The sequence below is a fragment of the Castor canadensis genome, chromosome X, assembly GCF_047511655.1.
Source record: "Castor canadensis chromosome X, mCasCan1.hap1v2, whole genome shotgun sequence".
Classification (NCBI taxonomy): domain Eukaryota; kingdom Metazoa; phylum Chordata; class Mammalia; order Rodentia; family Castoridae; genus Castor; species Castor canadensis.
Genome location: NC_133405.1, coordinates 125,769,851 through 125,797,206, shown reverse-complemented (window position 1 = coordinate 125,797,206; position 27,356 = coordinate 125,769,851). Strand labels below are relative to the sequence as shown.

Genomic DNA, 27,356 nt, shown 5'->3' with positions numbered 1-27,356 from the left:
GTCTTGAACTCCTAGGCTCAAGAGATCCTTCTACTTCAGCCTACATGGTAGCTGGACTACAGGTGTGCCTAACAACAATGTTTTCTTTGTTTCTCACAAACAACAATGTAAACTAGCATAGCACCAGTTGCTTATGCCTATAATCCTAGCTACTTATGAGTCGGAGATCTGGAGAGGATTGTGGTTTGAGACCAGGCTGGGCAAATAGTTTGAGGGACTGCATCTCCAAAATAATCAGAGCAAAATGGACTGAAGGGGTGGTTCAAGTGGCAGAGCACCTGCTTTGCAAGCACCAAGCCCCGAGTTCAAACCCCAAGTCCACATAAAATAGATATAGCATTCCCTGAGCATGCAATGAAATTAAAATACTTTAGATTATAAATTTATCCTAGAATATGAATCCAAATAAATTTTTCCTTGGGAGATCGTATTGGTTATTTATATTAATGATCTTCCAACAATGATTTTTTTGGTGGTGGGGTTTATGCCAGGGCTGGCCTAGATAATAATCTTGATCTCTACCTCCTAAGTAGCTAGAGTTATAGGCAAGAGCCACTGTGCCCAGCTACCAATAATTTTGGCCAGTTTTTTTTTTTTTGGCAGTATTAGGGCTTGAATTCAGGGTATTGCACTTGCGAGGGAGGTGCTCTACCACTTGAGCCATGCCTCCAGTCCAATTTTTGCCAGCTTTGAACATAAAAGATAAGATCTGTGAACAGAGGGCACAGCATTTAACACATTTAATGTAGACTCTCTAGATACTCCAAAGCCTTTTAAATTGTTTTGGTTGCGCTGGTGGTGTGCAAGGGCATGTGGGCGTGTGTATGATGGCATGAAGAGGAGATGCAACCACAAGAGCCATGGGAAATAAACAACTGAACTTGCAGCCCAGGGGCCCTGCCTGCCTCTGGAGACTGCAACATGCCTCCGGGATTTTGATGACTAAAGTAATCACTGTCACAGAAGAATGACAAACACCTGTGTTGTCTGTTTATCCTTGTCTGGTTTATAACCTCTCATTAATGCAGCACATACATGGACGGGCAGGGATACCTCGCCCTGGCTGGTCACTCACTTGGGATATGGTAACAGTCTTTGAAGTCTTCTTTGACACGTCTACTCCTCTGTGCACAAGCGAAATGTGTTCCTCTTTATCTTCTTCGGGACTTGGGGAGTCAAAGATATCGGGGCTTGAAAGGGAGGACTGGATAAAGCCAAAAGAAAATGCTTTCGTCAGAATCATACTTCAGCTGACACAGCTTTCATTAATATGGTGCTGCTTGCTTTTCACTGCACCTGATGCTTCTATTTTGTCTCTCTCTTCACTATAGCCCTGTGAGGCAAAAAGTGAGATCCATGTACTAGAGATAGACATAAAGCTGGTTAGTGACAGGACTGGGACCAAGATGTAAAGTTTCCTAAACCAGGGGTCTTTCCCCCAATGGGAATCCATAACTTCATCCACACAAGCATATCCATCACCCCTCCTTTCTCTAAACATTCACTACTGAGCTTAGTACTGCACACTTAATGATGATGTGCCCTACATGGTCTCTGCCCTTGTGGGGTTACCAGTGTGGTGAGGAAGAACCCATAGTCAACAGGAGGCTGCCTGTTATCCTCATCCTCATCCTTTTCCTTGACCCTTCTCCAGGATCATGAAATCTATGCACCCTGAATGAAGTGTCTTAAAGGATGCATCTGAGAGGAGACCATTCCTAGAGACAAGGGACCATCAGGCCTGAGGTCCAGTGACAAGCATATCCGCTGCCTAAGAGCACAACCTGCCTTCTAGCACAACAAATTCATCTCTCTTTTGGTACCTGCTGTTAAATCTCTGTCCTCATTTCTGTGCACAGTCAACATCCATTTCAGAGTCTGTATTTGCTAAAGTATATTTATGGAGTGGCAGCATCTTTGGGTAAAATATGGGACAACACCCCTGCCCTTTCTGTCTCATTGTGAACATCATTCTGAACATCAAAAAACTGCATGAATGGGGACCAATTCACCAGAATTCACTTGTTCAGAAATGATCCCAGAGCTCGAACTTCCCTATTTGAGAACAAAGCAAATGAAAATAAAAGTTCCCTTAGCAAGGAATCTTTTTTCTAATGAATCTTCAAGAAATACGATGGAGTGAGCTCATATTCAACCTCATCTCTCTACCCCTGTGGTAAGAACACAATCCTTTTTAAAAATTACCATTTGATATCATTATGGAAAAATTATAACCACATTGTTTTCATCTCTTTATTTTATTTACTAAGGCTGAACACTAGTATGTTTTAGGGAATTTTAAGAAAAATTCTGCTTGAAATGTCTCATTTGTTAATCTTCATTTAATCTGAAAATCCCATTACCTAAAATAACACCCCCCACCAAGCTTTCTTATTAATCTAGGCTTAACTGCTTAACCACTATGCAATGCCCAGATCCTTTCATTTTTAGATTTTTTAATTCAAAAATCCTATTTCTTCCTATACAACCTATGTTGCATGAGCTGTCAATCAAAGTTTGCTCTTTGACTTCTATACACCTAAATAGCTTCAATTAGAATGGATGGCCCCAGGCTGGGGAATCATAACTGGTGTTTCCTCAATCATTCCCCCAGTAGCCTTTTAGGAGTATGTTCTTATCCACTAATCCCATTTGCCATGAAAACCCCACAGGTGCTAAATGCAAGAGGAGTAAACAGGAATTCAATGTACACATCCAAATGGGATGGATAGGAATGAAGGGAAGACAGTATGGCTATCATACTTCATGAAAGCACCAACATATCCTGTTGTTGTAAAGCTGCAGATAAAATCACTTCCTGTTACTGTACCATAAACTTCCTGCAGGCAGTGATCATGTACTTCGCATTCCCAGCTATATCCCTGGTACCTGGCACAGCGTCCAGTCCACAGGAGATAGATGTCTAAATATTTGTTAAATGAGTGAATAAACAACTGTGTAGTGTAAAAGCAGGGTAAAAATGAGATGCCTTTACTTGGTCCCCAAAATACACACAAACTCCTAGACAAGGGATGCATGGACCAAGGGATATGGTAATTTGAACCTCTGAATTTAATTCTGGAAGCCATAAGGCTCTCTAGATCTTAACAAGCAGAGGAGAACTTGGAGGGAAAACAAAATGATGAAGGATTTATAGAGAAGATGAGAGAGGAAGGACTGAGAAATCAAAATGCAGAGATGCTCAGAAGCAATCAGATAGGTTGTGTACATATGTGCATGCTGGGGTGGGGTATGGGGACGGAGAGGGGAAAGAAGGCAGGGCTGCTAAAGAACTCTATAGAAAAGTGAAAAAAGCAGCCACTTTTTCTAAGACTTTCTCTCAAAGGAGTCAACACAAACTTAGGTCTGTTTCAGACAAAGAAAATAGAGGGCAATTCAAGCCACATTTCCAGACTCCGTAGATATGAGAGAAGAGGCTCAAAGGAAGTGGCATTCTTTTTTTCTAAAAGACAACAGTTCAGGTGGGATTAGTAATGAGGTGAAAAGAGAAAGTGTCCTGGGAAACCTGCAAAAGGTTATTTCCTTAGTGCATCTGAGTGGAGGTTATAGGTGTCAGAGCTGCAAGGAAAAAGCAATGTGGTAAGTAGGCAAGTAGGTAGGTAGGTAGGTAGGTAAGTAGGTAGGTAGATAGGTAGAGCAAATGAACGACAAACACGCACACACAGCTTCAGGAAGGTAAATTTAACCTTTGTGGAGGGTAAGTTTGCAACTTATGGCAAAAAATAAAACACATTTCCTTTTGACCCACATTCAGAAAGTTTGTACCTAAGTGAATAATTTTGGAGCATCAAGATTGTTTTACAGTGACATTCACTTGAATGTTGTTTATGATGAAGAACTAGAAACAGCATAAATATCCAAAATAGTACACTGGTTAGATACATTCACATACTCACTTAGAATAATAGGCAGCCATTAAATGAGTTGTTCTGGAAGGATGGATAGTGATTGGGGAGAAAGGTGTGCAGTATAAGTTAGGAGAAAAGCAAGTTTGAAACACTGTATCATGTGATGCCATTTTTGAAGAAATGATTTTGTACATACAAATAGAACCATTTAAAGCTATGGATATATAGCAAGAGACTAATGGTTCTTTGCTCTAGGGAAGAATTGCAGGTACCTTTCTTCTTTATGCATTGTATCCTTCAGATTTGGTACAATAAATGTGTAACAGGTTTGTAATAATAAGTTATTCAAAATTACCCAAACACAAAACTTCTACAGGTTATCATGAGTGTTCTGACTGGTGTCTTCTCTGTGACCAGCTGCCTCATAAGGTTAAAAACAATCTCCTGAAGGTCTGCGTGGGGTTCCATGGACGGGTGCAGATGATGGGGTTTTGGGAGATAAAGGCCACTGCCTAGTGCTGTATAGTGGAAGATTTTTTTTTTAATAAAGCATTCTCTTATTTATAGACCAAACTAGTCTTGCACTCTTTTCCCACCTTAAAACACGACATTTTTTCTTAGCAATTTCATTTCAGGTTCAAACAAGAATTTGGTCTAGGAGGAGAGAGAAAGAAGGTGGGAACAGGGAGTACCAGCTTTCTGGCTGAAACACTAAGAACAAGTATAAAGAAATACTGCTTGATTCAAGAAGACTCTCCAATCTCTTTTAGTTGGCAGTATATCTGACAGCATCCCTCTTCCATGGTGTCTCCAATCAGTCACTTGCAGAAGAGTCCTTAGACAGAATCTCAAATCCTTCTTACTTTTCAGCTGTAGAAAAGAAAAGAGACACTGAGGAGACACTTACAGATGTGAGTGACTGGGATGGAGGCCGCCTCCCAGTAGCTTTTGGTCTGCTTGTAGTTGGATGACTAAGTTTCTCAGTAGATGATACCACGGAGTCAAAACCTTCTAGGTCTAAAACAAAAACAAAACACATTTTTAAGAACAAAAATAGGAGTGAGAAAAGGTTCTTACAATGTGTTACAAGTACTTCTTTTCCTTAACGATCACCCTTTCTGTCTGGATTATGTTCATTTATACCCTTGGGTCAAACAATATAGGCAATTCAAAGTGAATGAGATAATTATTTCCTTCCCAGATTAACATGCTACCAAGAAAGAGAGAGAAACATGACTTTTCGTTTTCCATTTAACAATTACATCCATAAATCTCTAAAAAGCTACACAAAGAAGATTAAAGAAGGAATCTTCTTTCTTTCACAAATCCAAGTCTGCCTTAGAAGACTGAACATTCTTGCAGTCTCAACACAAAAAGCAATTGTCACAAGGTCTAATAGCCATGGGCAAGAGAATATTGCTCGGCTGTTGATTCTAAAAGCTGGTGGCTCAGACCTGTAATCCTAGCTATATGGGAGGCTGAGATCAGGAGGACCAAAGCTGAGGCCAGTCTGGGCAAATAGTTTGCAAGACCCTCCACCTCCAAAATAACCAGAGAAAAAATGGACTGGACGTGTGGCTCAAGCAGTATAGCACCTGCTTTGCAAGCACAAAGTCCTGAGTTTAAATCCTGATCCCACCAAAGAGGGGGAAAAATCCAAGAGGGCTGTCTCCTCCTTTGCTCATACCACAATAATCTAGCCATCAACTGTTACCCTAATGTTAGACTAAACACCCTAGAGAAGGGGGCCACACTTTTCCACATAACTCACCCAGCCCAGACCTACTCTCATCCAATGGAGACATTATCTTCATTCATTCGCTCCACTGTTGTTGAGTGACTACTCTGTGTCACACAGAGCACTAGATACTGAGACTAAACCAGAAAACATAAAGGAATAAGCCCTGCCTCAGAGAGCTTACATCACAGCAACAGGTGCTCAGGGGAACGTGAAATCATTCATGTGTCTGACATGTGACCAAAGAAAGGCCTCTGTCTTTGCTTTGTCACCCTCCTCAATGAATGGTCAAGCCATGGGTTACTCACTTCTACAGAGTTCTGGGGACCAAGTGTGGATGGATGTAGGGTGCTCAAAGCAATGGCTGGCTGAGAGGGCCAACCCTGAGCACCATTACTGCTTCTGACAAGGGCAACATCACTTCCTTCTGATAAGTAAACAGTGTCTTAAATGCTGACAGGTGCTGCCTTCCCAAACCATTTCCATTCTCCCTTCTAACACATCCCCAGTTTTGTCTCAGGACAGTGTATCCAGTCCTCGGCTAAAGTTTGCCTGTGACTGGTTTACAGGAAGCTGTGTTTCCCAATTTGGGTCACTTAGAGCCTATGGGAAAGAGGTTTTCTTTCTGGTTGAGGGAGGTGCTGTCCCTCTTCTTTCCTGCTTTGGAAGCTATTGGGTAAAAATAGAATGTTTGGAGTTGTGGCAGCCAATTTAGGACCATGAAGAGAGTCATGGCAAAGGCTCTCAGAGAGCTTGAAGACGGAAGAACAGAGAAATAGAAAGAGCTTGGATGTCTGACAACCCCAGTGAGCTGCCCACCAATGCTGGAATGATCTACTACCTAGACTTCTTGCCATAAGAAATTAGCAAACCCCTGTTATTTCAGCCAGTTTTAATCAGATATTCTGTATTTATAACTGAAACCATCCTAATTGCCATAACTCAAAATATGCCAGTTCAGGACATAGAAGTTAAAAATAAATTATGGTTGGTCCTCCCTTATTTTGGGGAGAACACTTGGGTCGATGGTTATGAGTAGTGGTCTTGCTATGTGACAGCTTTATTCTATTAATGAACAGGCATGTGCTATCTGCAAATTGTTCTATTTCCTTTAGTGGACTGTGGTGCTTGGTTTTGACTGAGCACAAGTCACTGGTCAGAAGAAACCACGAAATTATACCTTGGATTATGTTAAGTGCCATTATCCTAGCACATTGGTGAATGAGTAATTATTCAATTAATTCCTCTTATCAAGGCAAAGCAAATATAATCAAAGGTTAACCATCTGCAAAGATGGAACAAAGAGAGATATCAGTGAAGCTCTGAGGCCAAGCAGGAGCCAACCAGCATCTAGTACCTGAGGGAGCTCAAAATAGGCCTCGTCCGTTGGTTCAGCAGGGAGCCAGGAGGACCCAGGACTAGGGGAGGGCAAAGATTCCCACTGCTGGAATGTACCTCTCCAGTGCCGGCTTACTGGACTGGGCCCTCTCAGGGGCCATCACTTTAGAGAATCTTATTTTCCTAAAAGGTTCTCTTCCTGACTCTACCTCAGGACTCTATCAACTCCACTTTGTCTGGAATAGAAATTCCCCATTTGCATCAAGTTGAATTGATGTAAAAGTCACTATCTGACATTAACATCCCCTCAATCTTTGAAAATGAGCTTTTCTTTGATTACAAAAATAATACATATTCAATGCATTTTTAAAAATGTGAAATTGTAACAGAAAAAGAAAGTCAACTATAATTTTACCACATCTGGAAAACCAGTTAGTATTTCAGTATATTTTCCTCTAGGCTTTTAAAAAAGTAGAGCCAGGCACCAGTGGCTCATGCCTATAATCCTAGCTACTCAGGAGGCAGAGATCAGGAGAGATCACAGTTTGAAGTTAGCCCAGGCAAACAGTTCATGAGACCCTGTTTTGAAAAAAACCTTTCACAAAAAAAGGCTGGTGGAGTGACTCCAGGTGTAACCCCAGTACTGCCAAAAAAAAAAAAAAAAGTAGATATTAGAGCTCACATTATATGTGATACTGTTTTCTGATTATTTCACTTAACACTATATGCCACATCTCTGAAACATTTTTGGGCGGTCCTGGGGTTTGAACTCAGGGCTTCATACTTGCTTAGGTAGGTGCTCTACCTCTTGAGCCATAGTCCCAGCCCTTTTCTGCTTTAGTTTTTTTTTTTTTGCTTTAGTTTTTTTTCCCCTGGAATGACCTGGACGGCAACAGGCTTGTGCCACCACACCCAGATTATTGGCTGAGATGGGATCTCACTAACTTTTAGCTCTAGTGGCCTCAAACTGCTATCCTTTTGATCTCTGCCTCCCGAGTAGCTGGGAGGAGCATAGGTTACTCCCAGCCTCAAAACTCTTCATAAATATTTTGTATAATCATCAATGGCACTACAATTCATCTTTTATTTAGCCAATCCCCTTTTGGATAATAAGTCTCCAAATCATTCCCCCTCCTCTTATTTTTTTCTGCTATAGAAAGTGCTGCACAAAATCCTTGCACGCACTCTACATGCAATGAGTTTAGCAGGTTATCCATGCATATCCTCAACTGCTCTGGAAAAATGGAATAAGACCCAAGACAGGCTTGTTTGCTGGTGGGGGTGAGCTGGGTGGGGAGAGAAGGAGGCACAATGAAGGGCAGAGGAAGCCTGGGGAATAGGAGGGGACAGAAAGCTGAGGAGCAGATATTGAATGGCCAGCCAGCTAGGGGAGGAGGTGGAAGAGGAGACTTAAAAGCTCCAACAAACAGGCCTTGCCAAGAGCCTTGGAAGGGAGCTCCTGAGGCTGAGCTGGACACCTATATCCATATCCAGTCCAAGAAACTGCAGGCAAACTCTGAGCAGGGTATGATTAAAGAACAATTAAGGACTAATTAACTCTGGTTCTCCACCGTGACCGCACAGCAGACTCACCAGGACAATTAAAACAGAAAATGAAACCTCATCCCCTGACGCCACCCAGGGACTGGGTGCAGCCTGGGCATGGGCAGAGTCTGGGGTCTCGGGGGAAGGAAGAGGAAGGACTGGATCCAGTGGAAGAGCGAAGAACAGAGGCCTCTAGGTGAATGGTGGGGTGTTCTGGGCTGTTCCCACGGAGTTGTAGGGCCTGTGGGACAAGTTGTGGGGATACATCCCATCAGTGTGGTCAGTCTGCCAATGACAGGCTAGGAATGCTGGCCTGAACTGGGTGGCAACAGGGGCGCTGAAGCACTTGATTAAGGTGGAGGCCAAATGCTTGAGTGACTGGCGACAGGCCAATACAGCAGAGTGGGCCAGCCAAGCTTTTGGATTGACTCAGAGGCATGGTGTCTGTCACCTGCACTTAGGCTGAGAGTTTCAGGAGGGCAGGAACTTATCTTTGTGTGCTCAAAGTCTAGCACATTCCTGGGAAAAACAGGCTTGATATTCTGTCAAGCAAGGAAAGAACGAGCAAATCACTGAATAATCTCAAGGAAAAGCTCTTACTTCCTGGAGTGCAGCTTAGAGAGGTGGTTCCTAGTGGGACATGAGGTGGCAGTTGCAGGGCCAACGGCAGCATTGTGTGCCATGTTGGCAGAGGAAGCTTGGCTGGCCCACTCTGCTGTATTGGCCAAGGTTTGTACTCAAAAGACCTATGCACATTGGAGCCTGGCCACACTCAACAAGCATCTCCACGACAGATGGCAGAGAAGACTGCCTCATTCCTGTCACTCATGAGTTAAGAGGAGGGTCGGAGTCCCTCAGGGAAAACCACTCCTAGCCTCTTAATGTGCATTTAGCCAAGTTTAACTTTTTACAGTTTTAGATTGTAAAGAGTACTTTTTGGAAACAGTAACCAAACCAAACTGCCATAAAGAAAAAGACAGACCAAGGATGAGGTCACTTGCTGAAAAAGGAACCTCAGGTTACCCTGGTAGTTTTCCAGACTGAGAACTGAGACACACTTCTCAGTCTGAAGTGTGTCTCAGTTTCTGACAGTGGAGACAAACTCTTCAATACTGTCATGTAAGTTTTTAGTGGTTCAGAGCATGCTCCTCATGACTGTGGCCATGGTGACTGTGACTGAGGAAAAACTTCCATGACTAACCCATTGTGGTACAAAGAAAATGGCCCAATTTTCATGGTGGTTTTAAAATGAATCAAGCTGAAACTTGATATAAGCTTTCTCAGTCTGGCTGGGAAGTGTTCCTAATAGAAAAAGGTTTTAATGTCCATAAGGTAGTAAAACTATTAAACTGGCAAAAGCTGTGCTGATTCTTTAAAGATTCATAAGGACGAGAGGCTCTTGGCTTTTGTGACAGTTGGAAGACAAGCACTCTGCAGACACAAGAATAATTCATGTTGGACGGGATGGAGTCAGCTTGGAAAGGGCCCTTGATGCTTCGTGGCACAAGGAATTGCCCATTTTCCATGAGCTTCAGTCACACCCTACGCAGTTCAATTAGAAAATGTAGCCTCATTTTCCATGCATGAGAGGCATGGCACCAGTGACCACAGGTGACCTAATGCACATCTACTGAAAAAACAGAGGAGAAACAGTTAAAAGTCTGAGACGGGCCAGCTGTCACCAATAGAACTGTTGGGAGTTCTTAAATGGTTCCGTTTACTCATCATTACTCTCTGCTCTGGACTTGAAAAAGAGCCTTAGAAGGGAGCTTGCTACATTTGGAGCTTGGCAACATCATTCCCTTCCAATTTCTCGGGCAGCCATTCTTTCTTCTGCACATCCCCATCTCAGATAAGCAAGGCAGCCACAATTGTTCCCATGAAACCTCAGTAACATATTTCTCACTTTGAGCCCTTACCACTCCACGTGCTGCCACCAGAGAGAGGTATGCCAAGTGCCTATCTGAGTATGTCCCTCTAGCTAACTCCTTCCATGCCACAGAGGCTCAGCACCACAACTTGGACCTCTTACAAGATGCTAGACTACACCACAAGGCCTGGGTGGGGTGCTCTCCCACTCACCCATCACCCTGATCTCAGCTTTCAGCACCCTGTATTGACATTCCTTATTGACATATCTGTCTCACCCACCAGCCAGGAAAGAAGTGGTTTTTATCTCTGTTTTCTCAGGCCTAACATCATTTCTGGTGGTGAGTGTCCAATAAATGATTATTGAACAGATTAACAAAAGACCTTTCTGGGCTTCAATTTTGTCATCATAAAAAATGAGAGAATAATCTGAGCCATCAGATTCAGAGTTATTCTCCTATAAATCAGAGATTATGTGAAAACGATTTCACATCGCACAGGTAGAATTTATTTTCACGCACCATTAATGGAGTTACAGGATTTGAGAATGGGTGATAGTTTTTTTAATTACCGTGCTATTCAATAGAATGACCAGCATCCTAACTATTTACATTTCTCTGTAGAATTTTCATTTTTAAAAGATCAAAATATTTTTAAAATGTGAATGAATAATTTTAAAGACATTACAAAAAGTTATGCTCATACTCATTAACAATTACTCAAACTTCCATATGGTCAGCAAATGTTTCATAAGCAAAAATGAGTAAGCCAAAGAAAACCTTCATTTAGACCATAGCAAAGCCCATATTATCAATTTAGGTTACAGGAACTAAAAGAACTAAAGAAACTGAGATAACAACAAACTGCAAGAGTAAGTTACTTAATTTTAAACAGGATTCAGAGGCTACCAAGTTTTTTCCATGTCTAGAAAACTCAGGTAAAAGAAACAGAGTGAAAGAAACAGACCCTGAAGTTGGCGTGGGCCCCTTACAGTCATTTTACCCAAGCACCAGGTTGACAGAAGAAAAACCAAGTCCCAAGGCTGGTGATAAAACTCAGTGGTAGAGCGCATACCTAGCATTACAAGGTCCTGTGTCCAATCCCCACCACTGCAAAAGCAAACAAATGAAATAACCAAGACCCAGAGAGGCATGATGGTATGCCCCATGGCCTGCTTCAGGGAAGAGCAGCCGGCCAGAGGGCATGTTTCCTTCTGGAGAAAGAAATACATGAGTCATTTCACCTTATTTGACAACCTTTAGATAAAAGGGCAACAGACACTCCTAACATAAAACATTAATGTGTATGTGTGTGTGAAAAAGTATCATAATGTCCAGAATTACAAGGAACCAGAATCAGGCTAAGTACCAAACTAGAGGAGGAAAGGGAGCCCTCCAAACTGTTAGGAGGGGCTGGTTGGCTCTTATATACTAGCCTTGGTAACTAGATGAGATATTTTTTCCCAGGTGTGAAACTCAGGGAAAGAAAGAGGATTGGGGTGCAAAGTATTTAAAGTGCCCTTAAAAATCTGATCTTTCATGACTGATTCAACAGACTTTTTTGTATGGCACTGGGGATTGAACCCAAGTCCTTGCCCACACTAGGCAAGTACTTCTACCACTCAGCTACATCTCCAGCTTCTCCATGACTAATACAAAAAATTACAAGTAAAGTTCAAGTGTTGGTGGCTCATACCTGTAACTGTAGCTACTTGGGGAGCTGAGATTGGGAGCACTGCAGTTTGAGGCCAGCCTAGGAAAATAGTTTGCAAGATCCCATCTCCAAAACCACCAGAGCAAAATGGACTGGAGGAGTGGCTTAAGTGGTAGAGTGCCAGCTTTGTAAGTGTGAAGCCCTAAGTACAAGCCCCAGTCTCACCAAAAGTAAAAAAATTACAACTAATGCTGTCTATCAAAAAAGTCAAAGTACACTATACACATCTATGGAATTGTCACAATTTATGCTAATAAACGGTTTTAAAGGTCAAGCTACTCATAGTACACTAGGTTTCACCTGAAACCTGACACTTCAACACCTGACTCCCTCTGGGACCTTTCGAATGCTCCCACATTTCTCTTCTCCCACCACCTTCCATTTCTGCAGATATGACCTGAATCTGGGGTTTTCAAACACTGTCCCAAGAGATGGTATGTGACCACACCAAAGTTATCACCAGTCCATAAACCACTGAGAAAAAGGCCACCATGGGGAGTTTCCCACTAAGCTAAATCTGTTCAATTTTTAAACATGGAGATTATTACCTTTCTAACAGTAGGAGATGGCATTTGTTTTTTTTTAATGTGTTTAAATAGTGAAATAAAAATGAGCAACTTCCAAAATGAAAGCTTTTGTGTAAATGATCTGTGAAATCTCAAAGAGCACGAACCTCAGGGAGGAATGTCTCCGGCCTGGGGAGGTAAAAGGAGTGTCACTGTAGGCTACTGCAAAGGAATTAAAGTGGCTTCTTCTGCCTCTTCTACCTCATCCTTAGCCTGTCACCACTAGATCCAATTACCTTTTAATGGGGCCCACCAACCCCATTCCCCAGCTGCTAGTCACTTTTCTCATTTCATGAACCAAACTAGCAAGCTGCTAACCTTGACCAAGGTTTCCATACTATACTAAGTACCAAGGTTTCCATACTGTACCAGGAGTTCATGGCTAGAGAAGGATTCTGACAAGCTATTTAATAAAGTGATAATAAAATAATAAACTTAATAAAGTATAGTTTGTCCATATTATTTTAGTATGACAAGAGTGCCTGAGGATGAGTTACTGGCAGGTTGTATACCCCTCCAGATATGTGCAAACAAAATGGAAGCCAGAGCCTGGCTTTGCCAATCCACAAGCCTACAGTCAATGGACAGAGGGTGGGGAGCATCCCAAGACAAAAAAATGCCACATGCAATCTGAGAGCTGAGTATCACCTGTTCCCTTCTTGCTTCCACATTCATTTGCAGCTTTGAAAGCCTCAGTGGATGTAGCAAAGGTTTCTTTGTTGTAAATGACTACTTTGAATCTATGAGTTTACCTCCAGATTTAAACTCTCATGGCTGAAAGGGTCTCTGCATATAGCAAAGGTAAAGCTACTTGAGCCATCAAGCTGGATGTGAAAGCCCTGTCCATAAAGACAGAGACCAAAATATCAGGGGAATATAGGGCACCTCTGCACACAGGTGAGCTTTTCTGAGGCTGGCCGTAAGTCTACAATGGCTACTAGACACCATGACCTTCTCCAAGCCAAAAGCCATCTGAACTGATGCTCTCCATACCACCAAACATCTTGTCACCCTCCTCAGTCCACTGTATTCCCTATTGCAGGCTGACAGGTGGAGACAGCTTGGCAAGATGACACTGTTCACACCAAGTGCTATTTACTCTCTGTTTTGGAATAATTCACATCACCAAACATTGCTCCGAGGAGGTTAGGCAACATTTGTCATGGGCTCACCACTTTGATTTGTTTGACCTCCTCCTGTGTTTCTATAGCTTTCATGAAGCGTTTCCAACTGGCACACTGAGCATTTATTGCTATCGCACTCATGCGATAGGATGGGGTAAAAGAGGTTTGTGGAGCACCCCCCATAACTCAGCACAAACCCAGCCAATGCAATGGGCTGCCAAGGTCAGGAATGCTCTGTGGTTGGTGCACAGGTGGAGTGAACACATGGGTCCTGGTGAGAACCAACACATCTAACTGTGAAGGTCTGCAAGAGGAACTCCTCAGCTAACAACCAGGATCAGGCCTTTCAAAGGACCAAGATGAGGCTCTCGCATCAGCCCATTTCCTATATGACTGGGAAATGAGTACTGGTGGCTGGCTTGACCTGATTTACTCGGTGGCAGACCTACACTGTGAGCCCTGAGGGGTGGGAATCAGGGGAGGCCTCATGGTGCTCCAGGGAGAGGGCCATACACAAACCTTCTTCTCAATTAAATGAATGTCAACAAGTACCCAGAAGAAACAAAAATGCTCAGAGGGCTATGTGGGTTAGTAAGCAATTAAGCAGAAACGTGGCCTGTTTCGCTTCTGTTGAATAGTATCTAACCCTTAGAACAACCTCTTTGCTTTTTGTCACCACATTTGAGAAATACAAAGTGCTTCTGACATAAAGCACTGACATAAATTTAAGTTCAATCATGACTTGTACCCCCGAATAGGAGCCAGAGCTGCATATGTCTATACTTGTGCACCCATACTGTCCCATACAGACTTGATGGTGTCACAGCAACAACTGCACCTGCCATTCCTCAGCTTGGCTAATACCAACCACACCTCTGTCCCAAACACTGCCTGAAGGTCACTGGTAAAGAGACATGGTCTGTGGGAGCAAGGTATGCCTCTCATATGAAAGTGCTCATGTCTGAGCAACTAACCCCATGAGAGCTGGAAGTCATGGCTGTCTGTTTACTCAAAGATACACACACACTCAGCTATCCACTCCAAATGTCACTCATGGGGTTCTTTGTCCAGGATGCAGTATGTCCTATGAAACCTGAGGAACTGCTTGATAGCCTGTAATGCTGCAAGGACCAATAACCAACTGTCTAGCTTCAAAATGACACATTTAATACAAACTTTTCTAATTTAACAAAATAAACAGGACAGAAAAACCAACAGTTCAAAGCCAGAGAATCTAAGTCTTCCCTCAAAATCTGTCCAACAACCCCCTAGAAATGATTTCTGGTAGTAAAATGTAGAAATTACAAAATATAGTGAGAATTTAATCACTTATTTATGGAGCTTTGTTCTCACTGTAACATAAATTTTGTATAAGTGTTCACTATTAAATTGCTATATATACATACATACACACACAGCTTTTACTACACAGATTTAGAATTTAGTATCAATCAAATTTCACGTTTGCTGTCACTTTATTTAATATATATTTAAATATCAGGTATTAAATCACTAGAGAATATCTAATCTCTAATATGGATGAAATTTTCTATGTGAAAATTAGGCTCAAATTATACATTTTTTTCCAGGGCAAGCAATTTGCCATAAGTTTGAATAAGAGCTCTCTCTTCAAGGTCATGGGCATGTCTTTGGGTCAATGTTTAAATCAATCACTTCAAATATACTTACTTTGTGTATGTGAAAGTCATTGTTTTCCAAAAGCACTGAAATTATTTTCGACCTAGGTTTTATTAGGTTTTCTTAGGAAATGAGGTCCCCCCAAGGAACACAAGGCTGTGCTTGAGGTGGGAGGGGTGCATCCTCAGTCTACCTCTTCTCAATTGACCATTAGATTCTTCAGACCAGGATTTCTTCATCTCTGTGATATTGACATTTGGGGCTGGGCCATTCTTTGTTGTTTATGGGGCCTTCCTATACATTGTAGGATGTTTAACAGCATCCCTGGCCTCTACTTGCTAAAAGCCAGTAGTATCCCTACTCCCATAAAATGACAAACAAAAATGTTTCCATACATCGTTACCAAATACCCCTTGTGGAGAACAGCTGAGAACCACTGATGTAGACCAAGTTTTTGCATTGGAAGTTTGGACTTCCAATAGGTTCAATTCCAGCTGTGCTTCCTTCTAGCTAGTTAACCTTACCAAGTTACCAGAATTTCTTTATTCCCTGTCCCTTCACTCTAAAAACACAAGTCATTATGTCCCTCCTTCACAGGCTACTGGTGATGAGAAAAATGTACAAAACACCTAGCAAGCACCTAGTGAATATTAATTCCTTCTTCCCTTCCTCTTACTTGCTCCAACGGCTATTATTTCAATACTAGAAAATGGAGATGCTGGGAGAGGGGAGGCCAAGAAAGGGAGGCCAAGCTCTCCATTATACTGGAGGAATGACTGTAGCACTAGGCTATTACACACAGTTACAGCTTTCAGAGGCAACCATCTACAACTGTACCCCAAAGAGGAATCGAAGACTGTTAAAGCACACTTTACCTCCAAATGTGCTTAGAAAACACTCCTAAGCCCTGTGAACACTTTGGGATTCCTTTACTGCCACAGCTGTAATCAGTTATGTATCACTATCCCAGTGGGCCTCAGTTTAAGTAAATTGTAAAACAATACACATATTTAACACCCCAGGGGGAATGATTTGCATCCCAAAATGACCCCTTTATGAGCTTTTAGAGCGCTTTCTTAATATGCCTAAAACATAATTCTATGTATAAAAGATTGGTTTACACAAAACTTAGAAACACCAGTATAATGGTACTGCTCTACCTAATCACAATTATTTTACGAAGTGGGCCAGAGGGGGCAGTCTAACAACACTTACAGATGAGTGGTATTTAGATAATTTGTTAACATTGGGACCTCAATGCATTAGGAAATTTTCTATTTTTGTTCTTTTTAACAGCTTTACTGAGATATAATTTATATTCCACAAAATTCACCCACTTAAAGTATACAACTTAATACTTTTTAGTAAATTTACAATCGAGTTCTAGAACCTTTCCAGTTGCTCCCCAAATTTTATCCTAATAGTTTTCCTAGGGTGCAGGGGAATACTTTTACATTTCCTGATTCAAATGAACCATGGTCACCAGGTACCCATGAGAGAACAAGTTGAAGTTAGCCTTCATACCTTCTGAACCATGCCCATGCCCTAAATCTCCCAACTTTGAAGGTAGAAACTCTTGGCCCCCAAATTGACCACTGTGTCAAGTGTGCTTGTGACTCAAGTTGAAGATGAGGGGAAATCTTCACCTTCCTCAAGTGAAGAGGAGGTAAAGAGGCAGAAATGGGAAAAGTTTGTAGTGACTTGACAAGAATGGAGAAAAACAACATCTCAAACAAAGATGCCAAGCAACTGAGGAAGAATGAGAAGGGCTTTCTCTAAGTCAATTAGTTCAAACTAGGTGGCTTAGTTCACAGCCTGCTTCCCATCTGGAGGCCTGTTGCGAGGTTGTTTAGTGGGAAGGGAATTGAAAATCTCTCAGCAGTACTGAAGTCGAACAATAAATCCCACCGTGCAGTGGAAACTACAATATATGACACAATAAAAGTAAATGTTATGGCACTTGACTTTGCGGCCCATAATCTCCCATTCAGTCGCAACAGAGATTCTTCTGTCAGCAAGAGAAAAGTGGACAATTTAATTTTCCTTTCTATTCACGTGCAAGCCTATTCATTTCTTCTCTTCATGTGCAAGGAACTCCTCCATGGTTTCTCTTATGTTACTTGAAATATGGCCGTGTAGTTTGATACAAACAATCTTTCAATCTGACACCAACAACTTAGTTTTGGACCAATTGATTCCATTCTAAATTACTGCTGGCTAACAGATGCTGGTAGCTGCCCACACGAGATCTGAAAAACCCATGTTCTCTAATTTAATATAATAATAATTCTAAATTACAGCTTTATTAAGAGGGAACACAAATTTATTTATAGCTAACACTGACGGTTTCTAATGGCTTTCAAGGCTGTATTGTGCTATTCACTGCAACCCACATTTGGACAGCTTCAATTGTCTGAACCACTAGCAAAACATTCTGGTACAAATAATTTCCTCCTTGATCCAAAGCAATGAACAAATGCTATAAAAGCAGCCCCCAAAGACAGCCAATCCCTCTGCAATGTCCTTTTGTCCTTGACCAATCCACCTACAAAAAACATCTCTGCTTTTGGGTATAAAGACATTCTGCTTAAAATCTGTTCCTCTCTAGGCCCCTGTGATGTTGCAAGATCCTGCTTTTCTCTTAAATGTAGATGCTATGGGGACATTGGTCTTCAGCTCAAGATTCATCTTTCCCTTCTTTTTTTTTTAATGGTAAGGACTTTATCTTCCTGACCCAGCACTCACTTCTTTTATTTATTTATATTATTCATATGTGCATACAATGCTTGGGTCATTTCTCCCCCCTGCCGCCACCCCCTCCCTTACCACCTACCCTGCCCCCTCCCTCTCCCCCCCACCCCCTCCCTTACCACCCACCCTACACCCTCCCTCTCCCCACCACCCCCTCGATACCCGGCAGAAACTATTTTGCCCTTATCTCTAATTTTGTTGAAGAGAGAGTATAAGCAATAATAGGAAGGAACACGGGGTTTTGCTAGTTGAGATAAGGATAGCTATACAGGGAGTTGACTCACATTAATTTCCTGTGCATGTGTGTTACCTTCTAGGTTAATTCTTTTTGATCTCACCTTTTCTCTAGTTTCTGGTCCCCTTTTCCTATTGGCCTCAGTTGCTTTAAAGTATCTGCTTTAGTTTCTCTGCGTTGAGGGCAACAAATGCTATCTAGTTTTTTAGGTGTCTTACCTATCCTCATATCTCCCTTGTGTGCTCTCACTTTTATCTTGTAATCAAAGTTCAATCCCCTTGTTGTGTTTGCCCTTGATCTAATGTCCACATATGAGGGAGAACATACGATTTTTGGTCTTTTGGGCCAGGCTAACCTCACTCAGAATGATGTTCTCCAGTTCCATCCATTTACCAGCGAATGATAACATTTCATTCTTCTTCATGGCTGCATAAAATTCCATTGTGTATAGATACCACATTTTCTTAATCCATTCGTCAGTGGTGGGGCATCTTGGCTGTTTCCATAACCTTGGCTATTGTGAATTGTGCTGCAATAAACATGGGTGTGCAGGTGCCTCTGGAGTAACCTGTGTCACAGTCTTTTCGGTATATCCCCAAGAGTGGTATTGCTGATCATTTAGCTTTTTAAGTAGCCTCCAAACTTTTTTCCAGAGTGGTTGTACTAGTTTACATTCCCAGCAGCAGTGTAAGAGGGTTCCTTTTTCCCCGCATCCTCGCCAACACCTGTTGTTGGTGGTGTTGCTAATGATGGCTATTCTAACAGGGGTGAGGTGGAATCTTAGTGTGGTTTTAATTTGCATTTCCTTTATTGCTAGAGATGGGAAGCATTTTTTCTTGTGTTTTTTGGCCATTTGAATTTCTTCTTTTGAGAAAGTTCTGTTTAGTTCACTTGCCCATTTCTTTATTGGTTCATTAGTTTTGGGAGAATTTAGTTTTTTAAGTTCCCTATATATTCTGGTTATCAGTCCTTTGATGTATAGCTGGCAAATATTTTCTCCCACTCTGTGGGTGGTCTCTTCAGTTTAGAGAGCATTTCTTTTGTTGAGCAGAAGCTTTTTAGTTTTATGAAGTCCCATTTATCTACCTGGCATTCACTTCTAAGCAAACAACATTGATAATAAGCATTTCTATCTTTCTGCAGCCCTCCAATTTTTTGACATAATTCTGGAAGACCAGGTGAGAAAGTTGACCAAGATGTGAGCATTTGCAGGTAAAGAGGCAGAGTGTCGGAGTCCGTGCGAGTTATGCAGGGCCAGCCAGGCTGGAAGCAGCAGATTCAGCACTGAAAGCCAGGGTTGAAGACACCAGTACTATCTTCTTTTCCACCCCTGACAAGAACCTCCTATCTCTGCCCTGAATCCCTGCCAGGCACTGGAGCTTTAGACCGCCACTTTTAGACTCCTTTCAGCACTAAGATCGGGTGCCTGGCCAAATCTCAAAGTCAACATAATTAAGCAAGGCACTGGTAGCTCACATCTGTAATCTCGGGAGGCTGAGACTGGGAGGATCGTGGTTCAAGGCCAGCCTGGGCAAATAGTTTTCTAGACACTATTTCCAAAATAACCAAACAAAATGGATTGGAGGTGTGGTTCAAGTGGTAGAGCGCCTACATTACAAGTGAGAAGCCCTGAGTTCAAATCCCAGCCCCACCACCCCAAAAAAAGGCACACTTAATTAAATCCATCACATTTCCCCCAAAATTAGCTCCTGCTCCTGACATGCTCATTTCTACCCATGTCATTTTTACCCTGCCTACTTAACTACACAAACCTCACAACTAACAGTCATTCTTTTTCCCTGCTCCCACATCCAATCTATTATGAAGGTCTAGCAATTCTCCCGTATTGCTGTTTCCACATCCATCCTTTCTTTCCCAATTCTTCTGTAAGCAGATGAGTTCTGGTTCCTTCTATCTTTCACCCCAGCTATCAAAAAAAAACCTGACTACTTGATACCTAGCTTCCCTTCATCTGATTGAGGCTTCAAAGTTCTTCATCATTTATTATCCTAGTTTTTAGACCTGATCACATTACTTCAATATCAACCATCAATAGCTCCTACAGCCTATAGAATAAATTACAAGTTCATCTCCCTCAAATTCAACCTGCTGCCTACTTACATGTCCAGGACACTCTCCTCCTTCCCAGCACAAACATCCTACAGCAGCCAGAGGGGTGTATGCAGGTGCCAGCACTGTGCCCCAGTGTCCTCGTCCCCTGCACCAGTAAATCCACCTTCTACCTCTCCCTTGTTACTTATGCAGACCTTCAGTGTTATCTCACTTTTAATTTGCTGTTTTAGTGGCCCAAACAGATCTAATGCCCATAGAAACAGGCCTGTATATTTAGGCAGCCTTGCATTTGGACAGTAGGTACTCAAGTATTTATTGGTTGATTACATAGCTGCCGATCATCATTTCTTACAATGCAAATTACATGTATATATTATGTTAAATTAACTCAGGGAATTATAATCTTCGGGAATAATGCCTTCTTGGCAAAATGAGAGAACCAAATCACCTTTCTAGCTTCCGAATACGTACAACTGGTGATTACTTTCTACAGTACGAAAAGCTTCTGTAGAATTTCCTCCCCCACCATAAGTACCCCAATATTTTCAAACTAGCTTGTCAGACTGAAAAACATGCTGTTCATATTTTGGCAAAAGCCATCCTAGACGTCCCCAGACCCAAGGAGAGCAAGGGTCAAAGGCCAATGCCCTTAAAAAAAAAAACAAGACATATGGCTCTGTGTATTGTGGAGGAGGGCAAATACCTCCCTTCCTGTGGGAGACCCCACATGGCCTTTACTAACACCCCACTATCCAGTCACCCTGGACTAAACTGGAACGCAGATACTGAGTCACAGTGGCAGAACCGGAACTTATTCTGATGAGCGCCTTTCATTCACAGCCGCTCACTGCTCTGCTCTTCCCTGCCCCTTAACCAGATCAAAAGCCACAGCAGGCCAGACTTGCTGCTGTTATTGCATCAGCCCAAGCTGTCAGGTTATGCTTCCTAACTGGGCTTCTTGAAGGCTGGCGGAGGATGCAAGCAGCTCCTGGAAACAGGGCAAGTACTTTTGGTATTTACAATCACAACCACACACGCTACCCACAAACCTTCATGAGGTAAAGCCAGAAACTGCAGATCAGCAGTTTGTAAAGATGAAATTCTATTAGCAGATTCAGAAGAAAACGACAAACTGGGAGGTTACACCAGGCAAGAAGAAAGCCCATGTTAGGCACTCTAGTGCTTTTATAAAGCCTACCAACTGTTGGCCATTTGTTCCTAAATTGAGTAGCCAAAGACAGATGATGCTGGAAATCTATCTTCCATGTCAAATCAATCCCTGACATTCACTGTCAGAGGTGGGGGGATGGCAGGAGGGAGGTGGGTATGGTTATAAATGAGCAATACAAGGAATCCTACTGGTGATGGAGATGTTCTATATTTTAATTCAAAGGTGTATACACAAACACACCTTTGTGTATATACATCATATATATATATATATATATATATATATGATAAAATTGCAGAGGACTCAATACACATAGGCATTAGTATAACTAGACTACTGTGAATAAGCCTGGTGGACTGTACTGGTGTTCATGTCCTATTGTGCTACCACACTGTAGTTCTATGAGATGGTACCATGGGGCAGGGAGGGGGCTGCATAAAGGGGATACAGAGCTCTCTGTATAATTTCTTAAAACTGTGGATCTACAATGACCTCACAATAAAAAGTTCACTTAAAATAAGGAAAATTTCAAATAGTAATTGAAATAGCCTATAATATATAGGCTATGAGAATGCGACTTTATGACAATAGTTACAAACAAAAGATGTGAAGCTTAAAAAAAATTAGCTCTTGAATCTGCACTTTCTATACAAGGGCTATCATCCAGGTCAGACCGGCAGGCCTCACATTCACCCACACATACCCCCAAAAGCACTTTTGACTTTTGTTTACCTAGAGTAACTTTAGCCCCCTTTCTCATTTATCACATAGTGGTGTCCTGACCTTGGGAAAACTCACTCATGTTCTGTACTAAGTGGTAATTACCATACCAAAGCTCATTTTAAACTCAAAAGCAAAACACTTAGTGTTGCATCTACAGTGAACCCTGACATTTTGCACTTGCACCCATTGACCTTTTTAGGTTAAGCACACAAAATATAAACCTAAGTGCTACTTTTACAAAAGGGCTCCTTCACCATTCCTTTCTCTTAGACCTTGCAAGAAATTCTGATGAGGCCAGAGAGGGTAAAATCCCAGGCATTCTGTTTTCCTATGGAAACCACATCACTTCCCTTCTTTAAAACCGTGACACCTAATACCAAGTTAAGGGACGGCAGCCTATCATTTCAATGGTCATGTGAGTACTCAGCACACTGCTTTATGGGACAAGCTGGACTCTGCAGTACTTTTCTAACTCTGCAAAAGAAAAAAGAACAATGTCCTTACTCACCAATGTCATTGTTGCGGTCTGAGAGATCCTTGTCCAAGATGCCAGATAGCGTACTGCCCGCCAAGTCAATCTTTGGACCATCACCCCTACATTAAAAACACAAGTCCAGACATTAAATAATTGGTGTGTGTCCTTGTCATTCTGTCAGCTTTTTTGCTGTACACACACATTAAGGAGGGTGCTGTGCATGGGACGAGTGGCACTGCTGCCTGTGAAGGAGCCAGAGAGAACCAGCGGGAGCCAATGAGCTGTCTAGCCACATGAGCAGTGGTACAAACTGGCCAGCAGACTGGATGCCCCCCTCTTCTGCACATACTTTCAAAGATGGCTGTTTTAATAATGACTGTTCACCAGTACCTTTCCAGCCACAAAACCTCCAGCTGGGTACAGAGGGTGCAACGTACGCCTGCTCCTACCCATTGCCAAATAAGCACTGGCAAACTGGGAGCTTCCCTTTTAAGGAACATAGAATTTAGCCAATGCTGTTTGTCAAAGGCTAGCTACTTTTAACCTTGAGAAAAAGGTTCTCTGGCTTGGGAATGAGGCATCAGACAGGCTGTTGACAGGCACAAAGTGTCAAGTTGAGATCTGGCAGCCCGAAAGCTGGCACTGGGGCATAGGTCTGTAAAATTAGATAGTTCCTGGGTGGGTGCCTCCACACCCATCAGGACACGAATGACTTCCCTCTATATCTGGGCTGGAAGAAGTGTACATTCGGGATGGGGAAGGGACTCCAAGATGATGAGAGAAATGTAGCCTCTTCACACACTAGCACAAGGATCCTCCAAATTCCTCCAGAAGGGTAGGTCTTTGACCCTGCTGGGGTGATGCTCCCTGAATAATATCCAAGGGCAGATCCTTGCCCATAAAGCGAAAACAAGAGGGAGACACTGAGCAGTTGTTGCTGGCTAAGCAACAGAAATAGTCCACCTCACAGCTCCTGAAGGTCACCACTGCCTGAAGTTGAATTATACAACAAGTAACAGATTTACTCCCCACTTATTAAACACCTATGATGCTGGGGGTACAGAGAAGGCCAAGGCAGGTAGTCTAAATGGGAGAGAGACACAGACAAGTACAGGCCCACAAGGCCTGGGCCACACAAGCTTAGAGCATATATCAGTCCTGGGTTAGCACAGGGATTTTCATGGCAGAGAGTAAAGGGCACACAGAAGAGGGAGCATTACAGTTAGGCTTTAGAGGGAAAGGAAGAGGACATATTCATAAGAGGCAGGACTGAGAAAGGACCCAAGTGTGGGTGAGGGTACCCATGTGGCCAGGAGTCCCATGGCTAAAGCCAAATGTCCCCAGAGAAAAGCAAAAGGAGACAAGCTGGCAAGGTTAGGAAGGGCCAGGCTCTGCTGGGCAGATGCAACAAGGTTGAGTTTGTCCTGGAGACAGCAGGGGTAGAGGGAAGGGTGCAGTGGGAAATCTGTAAACCTGGAGGGTGCAGAAGGTGATGCAGTAGCATCTAAATGAAGTAGTTGATAGGGCAACTTCTGAGCTTCTCCCTCCAGAAGAGGGGATGGTAGGAGTATACAGGGCACCTTGCATGACCTTGTAATTGTGGAGAAGGACCCATGGATAGAGGTCTCTTTCAGTTCCCAAATGAATACCCCTGACTCTTAACCACGAGCACCCTCAATCAAAGGACAGAGGTAAGAAGCCAGGGTGTAATGCTTGACCTCCACTAAGAGTAATGCAGTTTGAAGCTGTTCTAGAATGTGCATTATGGAACTTGCTGGGCCTTTCAGAGGTAGGCTGAAATAGAAGTTCAGGCAGAGCATGATCTATTGAACTTGGAAGGAGAAAAAGTGTGGGCTTCACAGAAGGGTCTTTATTCTTGCCTCACCCACTCAACTTCCTAAGGCTTTGGCTCCCAAGGCAGGGTTCTGTCACAGACTCCCTATCCCTTGCCTGGTGACCAAAGCTTAGGCCCTTCAGGGCCACTACCTCAGGCAGATCCTGAGCCAACTAGAGTGATGGAACAGAAGAAATTGATTTCAAAATATTTTATTGTCAGGGCCCCAGTATCTGCTAATTTGAAGATACAGTCAGCCCTCCATATTCATGGGTTCCATATCCATGGGCTCCATATCTGTGAAGTCAACCAATCTTGGATTGTACAACTCAACAGCAAAAACACAAATAATGCAATTAAAGAGGGGCGAATGACCTGAATAGATACCAAGGGGTATACAAAAATGGTCTACATCACCAAAGGCAGAAATGCAGATCAAACTACAATGGGTATAACCTCACACCTCTTAGAATGCCTATGATGTTATTTTTTTGGTGGCACTGGGCCTCATGCTTGCTAGGCAGGCACTCTAGCACTTGAACCACTCCACCAGTCCTAGAATGTTTATTATCAAAGACAAAATTTTTTTAATGCTGGTAAGGATATGGAGAAATAGGAGCTTTTATAAACAGTATGGAGATTTCCAAAAAAACCCCAAAAAACTCAAAATAGAACTACCATGTGATCCAGCTGCCCCAATCCTGAGTATGTAGCCAAAAGAACTGAAATCAGTATGTTGAAGAGACATCTGCACTGCCATGTTTATTAACACCATTCACAATAGCCAAGATATGGAATCAACCTTTGTGAATGGATAACTGAAATGTGGCATATATACACAGTGGAATATTAGTCATAAAAAGACTGAAGGACTGGGAATGTGGGGTGGTGTAGCTTAGTGGTAGACCACTTGCCTAGCATGCACAAGGCCCGGGTTCCATCCCCAACACCTCAATAAACAAGTGAATGAGTGAGAGCGAGAGCAAGATTGATTCTGTGTTTTGCAGCAACATGGATGAAACTGGTGGACATTATGTTATGTGAAATAAATCAGGCACAGAAAGACAAATACAATTTTTTCACTTATATGTGGAAACCAAACAGTTGTTCTTGGGCTGGTAGAGTGGTTTAAGCAGTACAGCACATGCCTAGCAAGTGTGAGGCACTGAGTTCAAGCCCCAGTACATCTGGGGAAAAAAAAGAAAAAGAAAAAAAAAGACAAAAGGGTGATCTCAAAGAAGTATAGAATAGAATAATGGTCACCAGAGCCTATGAGGGGTATGGAGGAGGGAGGGGTGGCGAGAGGATGATTATCGTGTCCAGGGGTGCAGTCGGATAAGAGGAATGACCTCTAGTGTTCTATAGTATGGCAGGATAACTATGGCTGACAATAATTAATTGAAAGCTTCAAAAATAGCTAATAGGATTTTGAATATTCCCAACACAAAGAAGTGATAAATATCTGACATGATAAGTGTGGCAATTACCCTGATCTGATTATTACACATTGTATACATGTACTGAAATGTCATACTGCACCCTGCCAATATGTATAATTGCTGCATATCAATTAAAAGTATATTTTAAAAAACAAAAAGAAGAGAAAATATTCAGGGCAAAAATTGTATCTGTACTGAACATATGCAAACTTTTTTCTTGCCATTATTCCCTGAATAATACAGTACCTCAGAATGTGACTGTATTTGGAAATAGGGCCTATTTAATATTTACATTAAAATAAGGCTCCTAGGATGGGCCCTAATCCAATCTAGTGTCCTTATAAAAAGAGGAGTTTGGACACAACTCTAGCTGAGTATCACACTTGGTGAAAAGATCTGGTTAGGACACAGAAGGTGGCCATCTGCAAGCCAAGGAGAGTGTCTCAGAAGAAACCAATCCTGCCAACAACTTGATCATTGACTTCTAGCTTCTACAACTCTTTGAAAAATCCTAAGAAACTAAAAACATTCCAGCACAGTAACTACCAATGGAAAACTGCTGCTGTAAGGGCATTTTGTCTTTATATCTGTTAGAATTATAAAGAATATCATGCAAATGCTTATAGCTACTAGAGGCTGTATCCCTAATTTGGGGAGCTCTGTTCTGACGGCACTGGATAAAAAGGAAAAACTACTGTACTAGCAAACTACTATGCTATGGTCAAAGTGGCTGCCCCTCAATTGGCATTTCATGTGACCCATGGTGAACCCTTGCCAGGGAGGGGCTTCTGATTCAGGGGAGTTTCACATCTCTGGGATTCACCTGCAGGCTCTGTACAGATGGTCTGATACCCTGACTTGTGAGGGTCAATCCTGAGGAAATGGGAACTAACAATCCCTGAGCCACTTCTCCCCAGATTCTAAAGCACCAGCTACATCTTGCCAGGAAGGAGACTGGGATCTGCTAATCTCTAACAGATCCCCGATCCTTCATGCCACAAGCCAGACATGGGCTTCAGTTGAAATGCTCTTCTATCTAGGGCCAGAAGCAAGCCTATTTTGAAAACACAGTAGGTGTAGTTTTTAAAAGTTCTGATCCTTCCAAGTAAGGAAGCTGCAGCTGGTGTTTTGACAGTGTTCAGACTGTGGGTGTGTAAGCACTTTACAATGTCTATTTGTAAATGCCTTTCACTATATTTATAGCCTCTTTACAACAATGCTAATGAATTTCAGTTCTGAAAAATCCCAGAACTTC

At 42.3% G+C, this 27,356-nt stretch overlaps 1 protein-coding gene across 20 annotated transcripts in view; it reads right to left on the bottom strand.

Annotated features, from left to right (window-relative positions):
• Window positions 1-27,356, bottom strand: part of Sh3kbp1 (SH3 domain containing kinase binding protein 1) — a 328,667-nt gene that overhangs the window by 10,674 nt on the left and 290,637 nt on the right. For 11 of the 20 annotated variants that reach the window (XM_074063105.1, XM_074063107.1, XM_074063112.1 and 8 more), the window contains 3 exons: window positions 22,862-22,947; window positions 4,777-4,886; window positions 1,076-1,204 (listed from right to left, as the gene is read on the bottom strand). In XM_074063105.1, the coding sequence (XP_073919206.1) occupies window positions 1,076-1,204; window positions 4,777-4,886; window positions 22,862-22,947 (325 nt within the window). The other 9 variants (XM_074063111.1, XM_074063114.1, XM_074063117.1 and 6 more) reach the window with 4 other exon arrangements.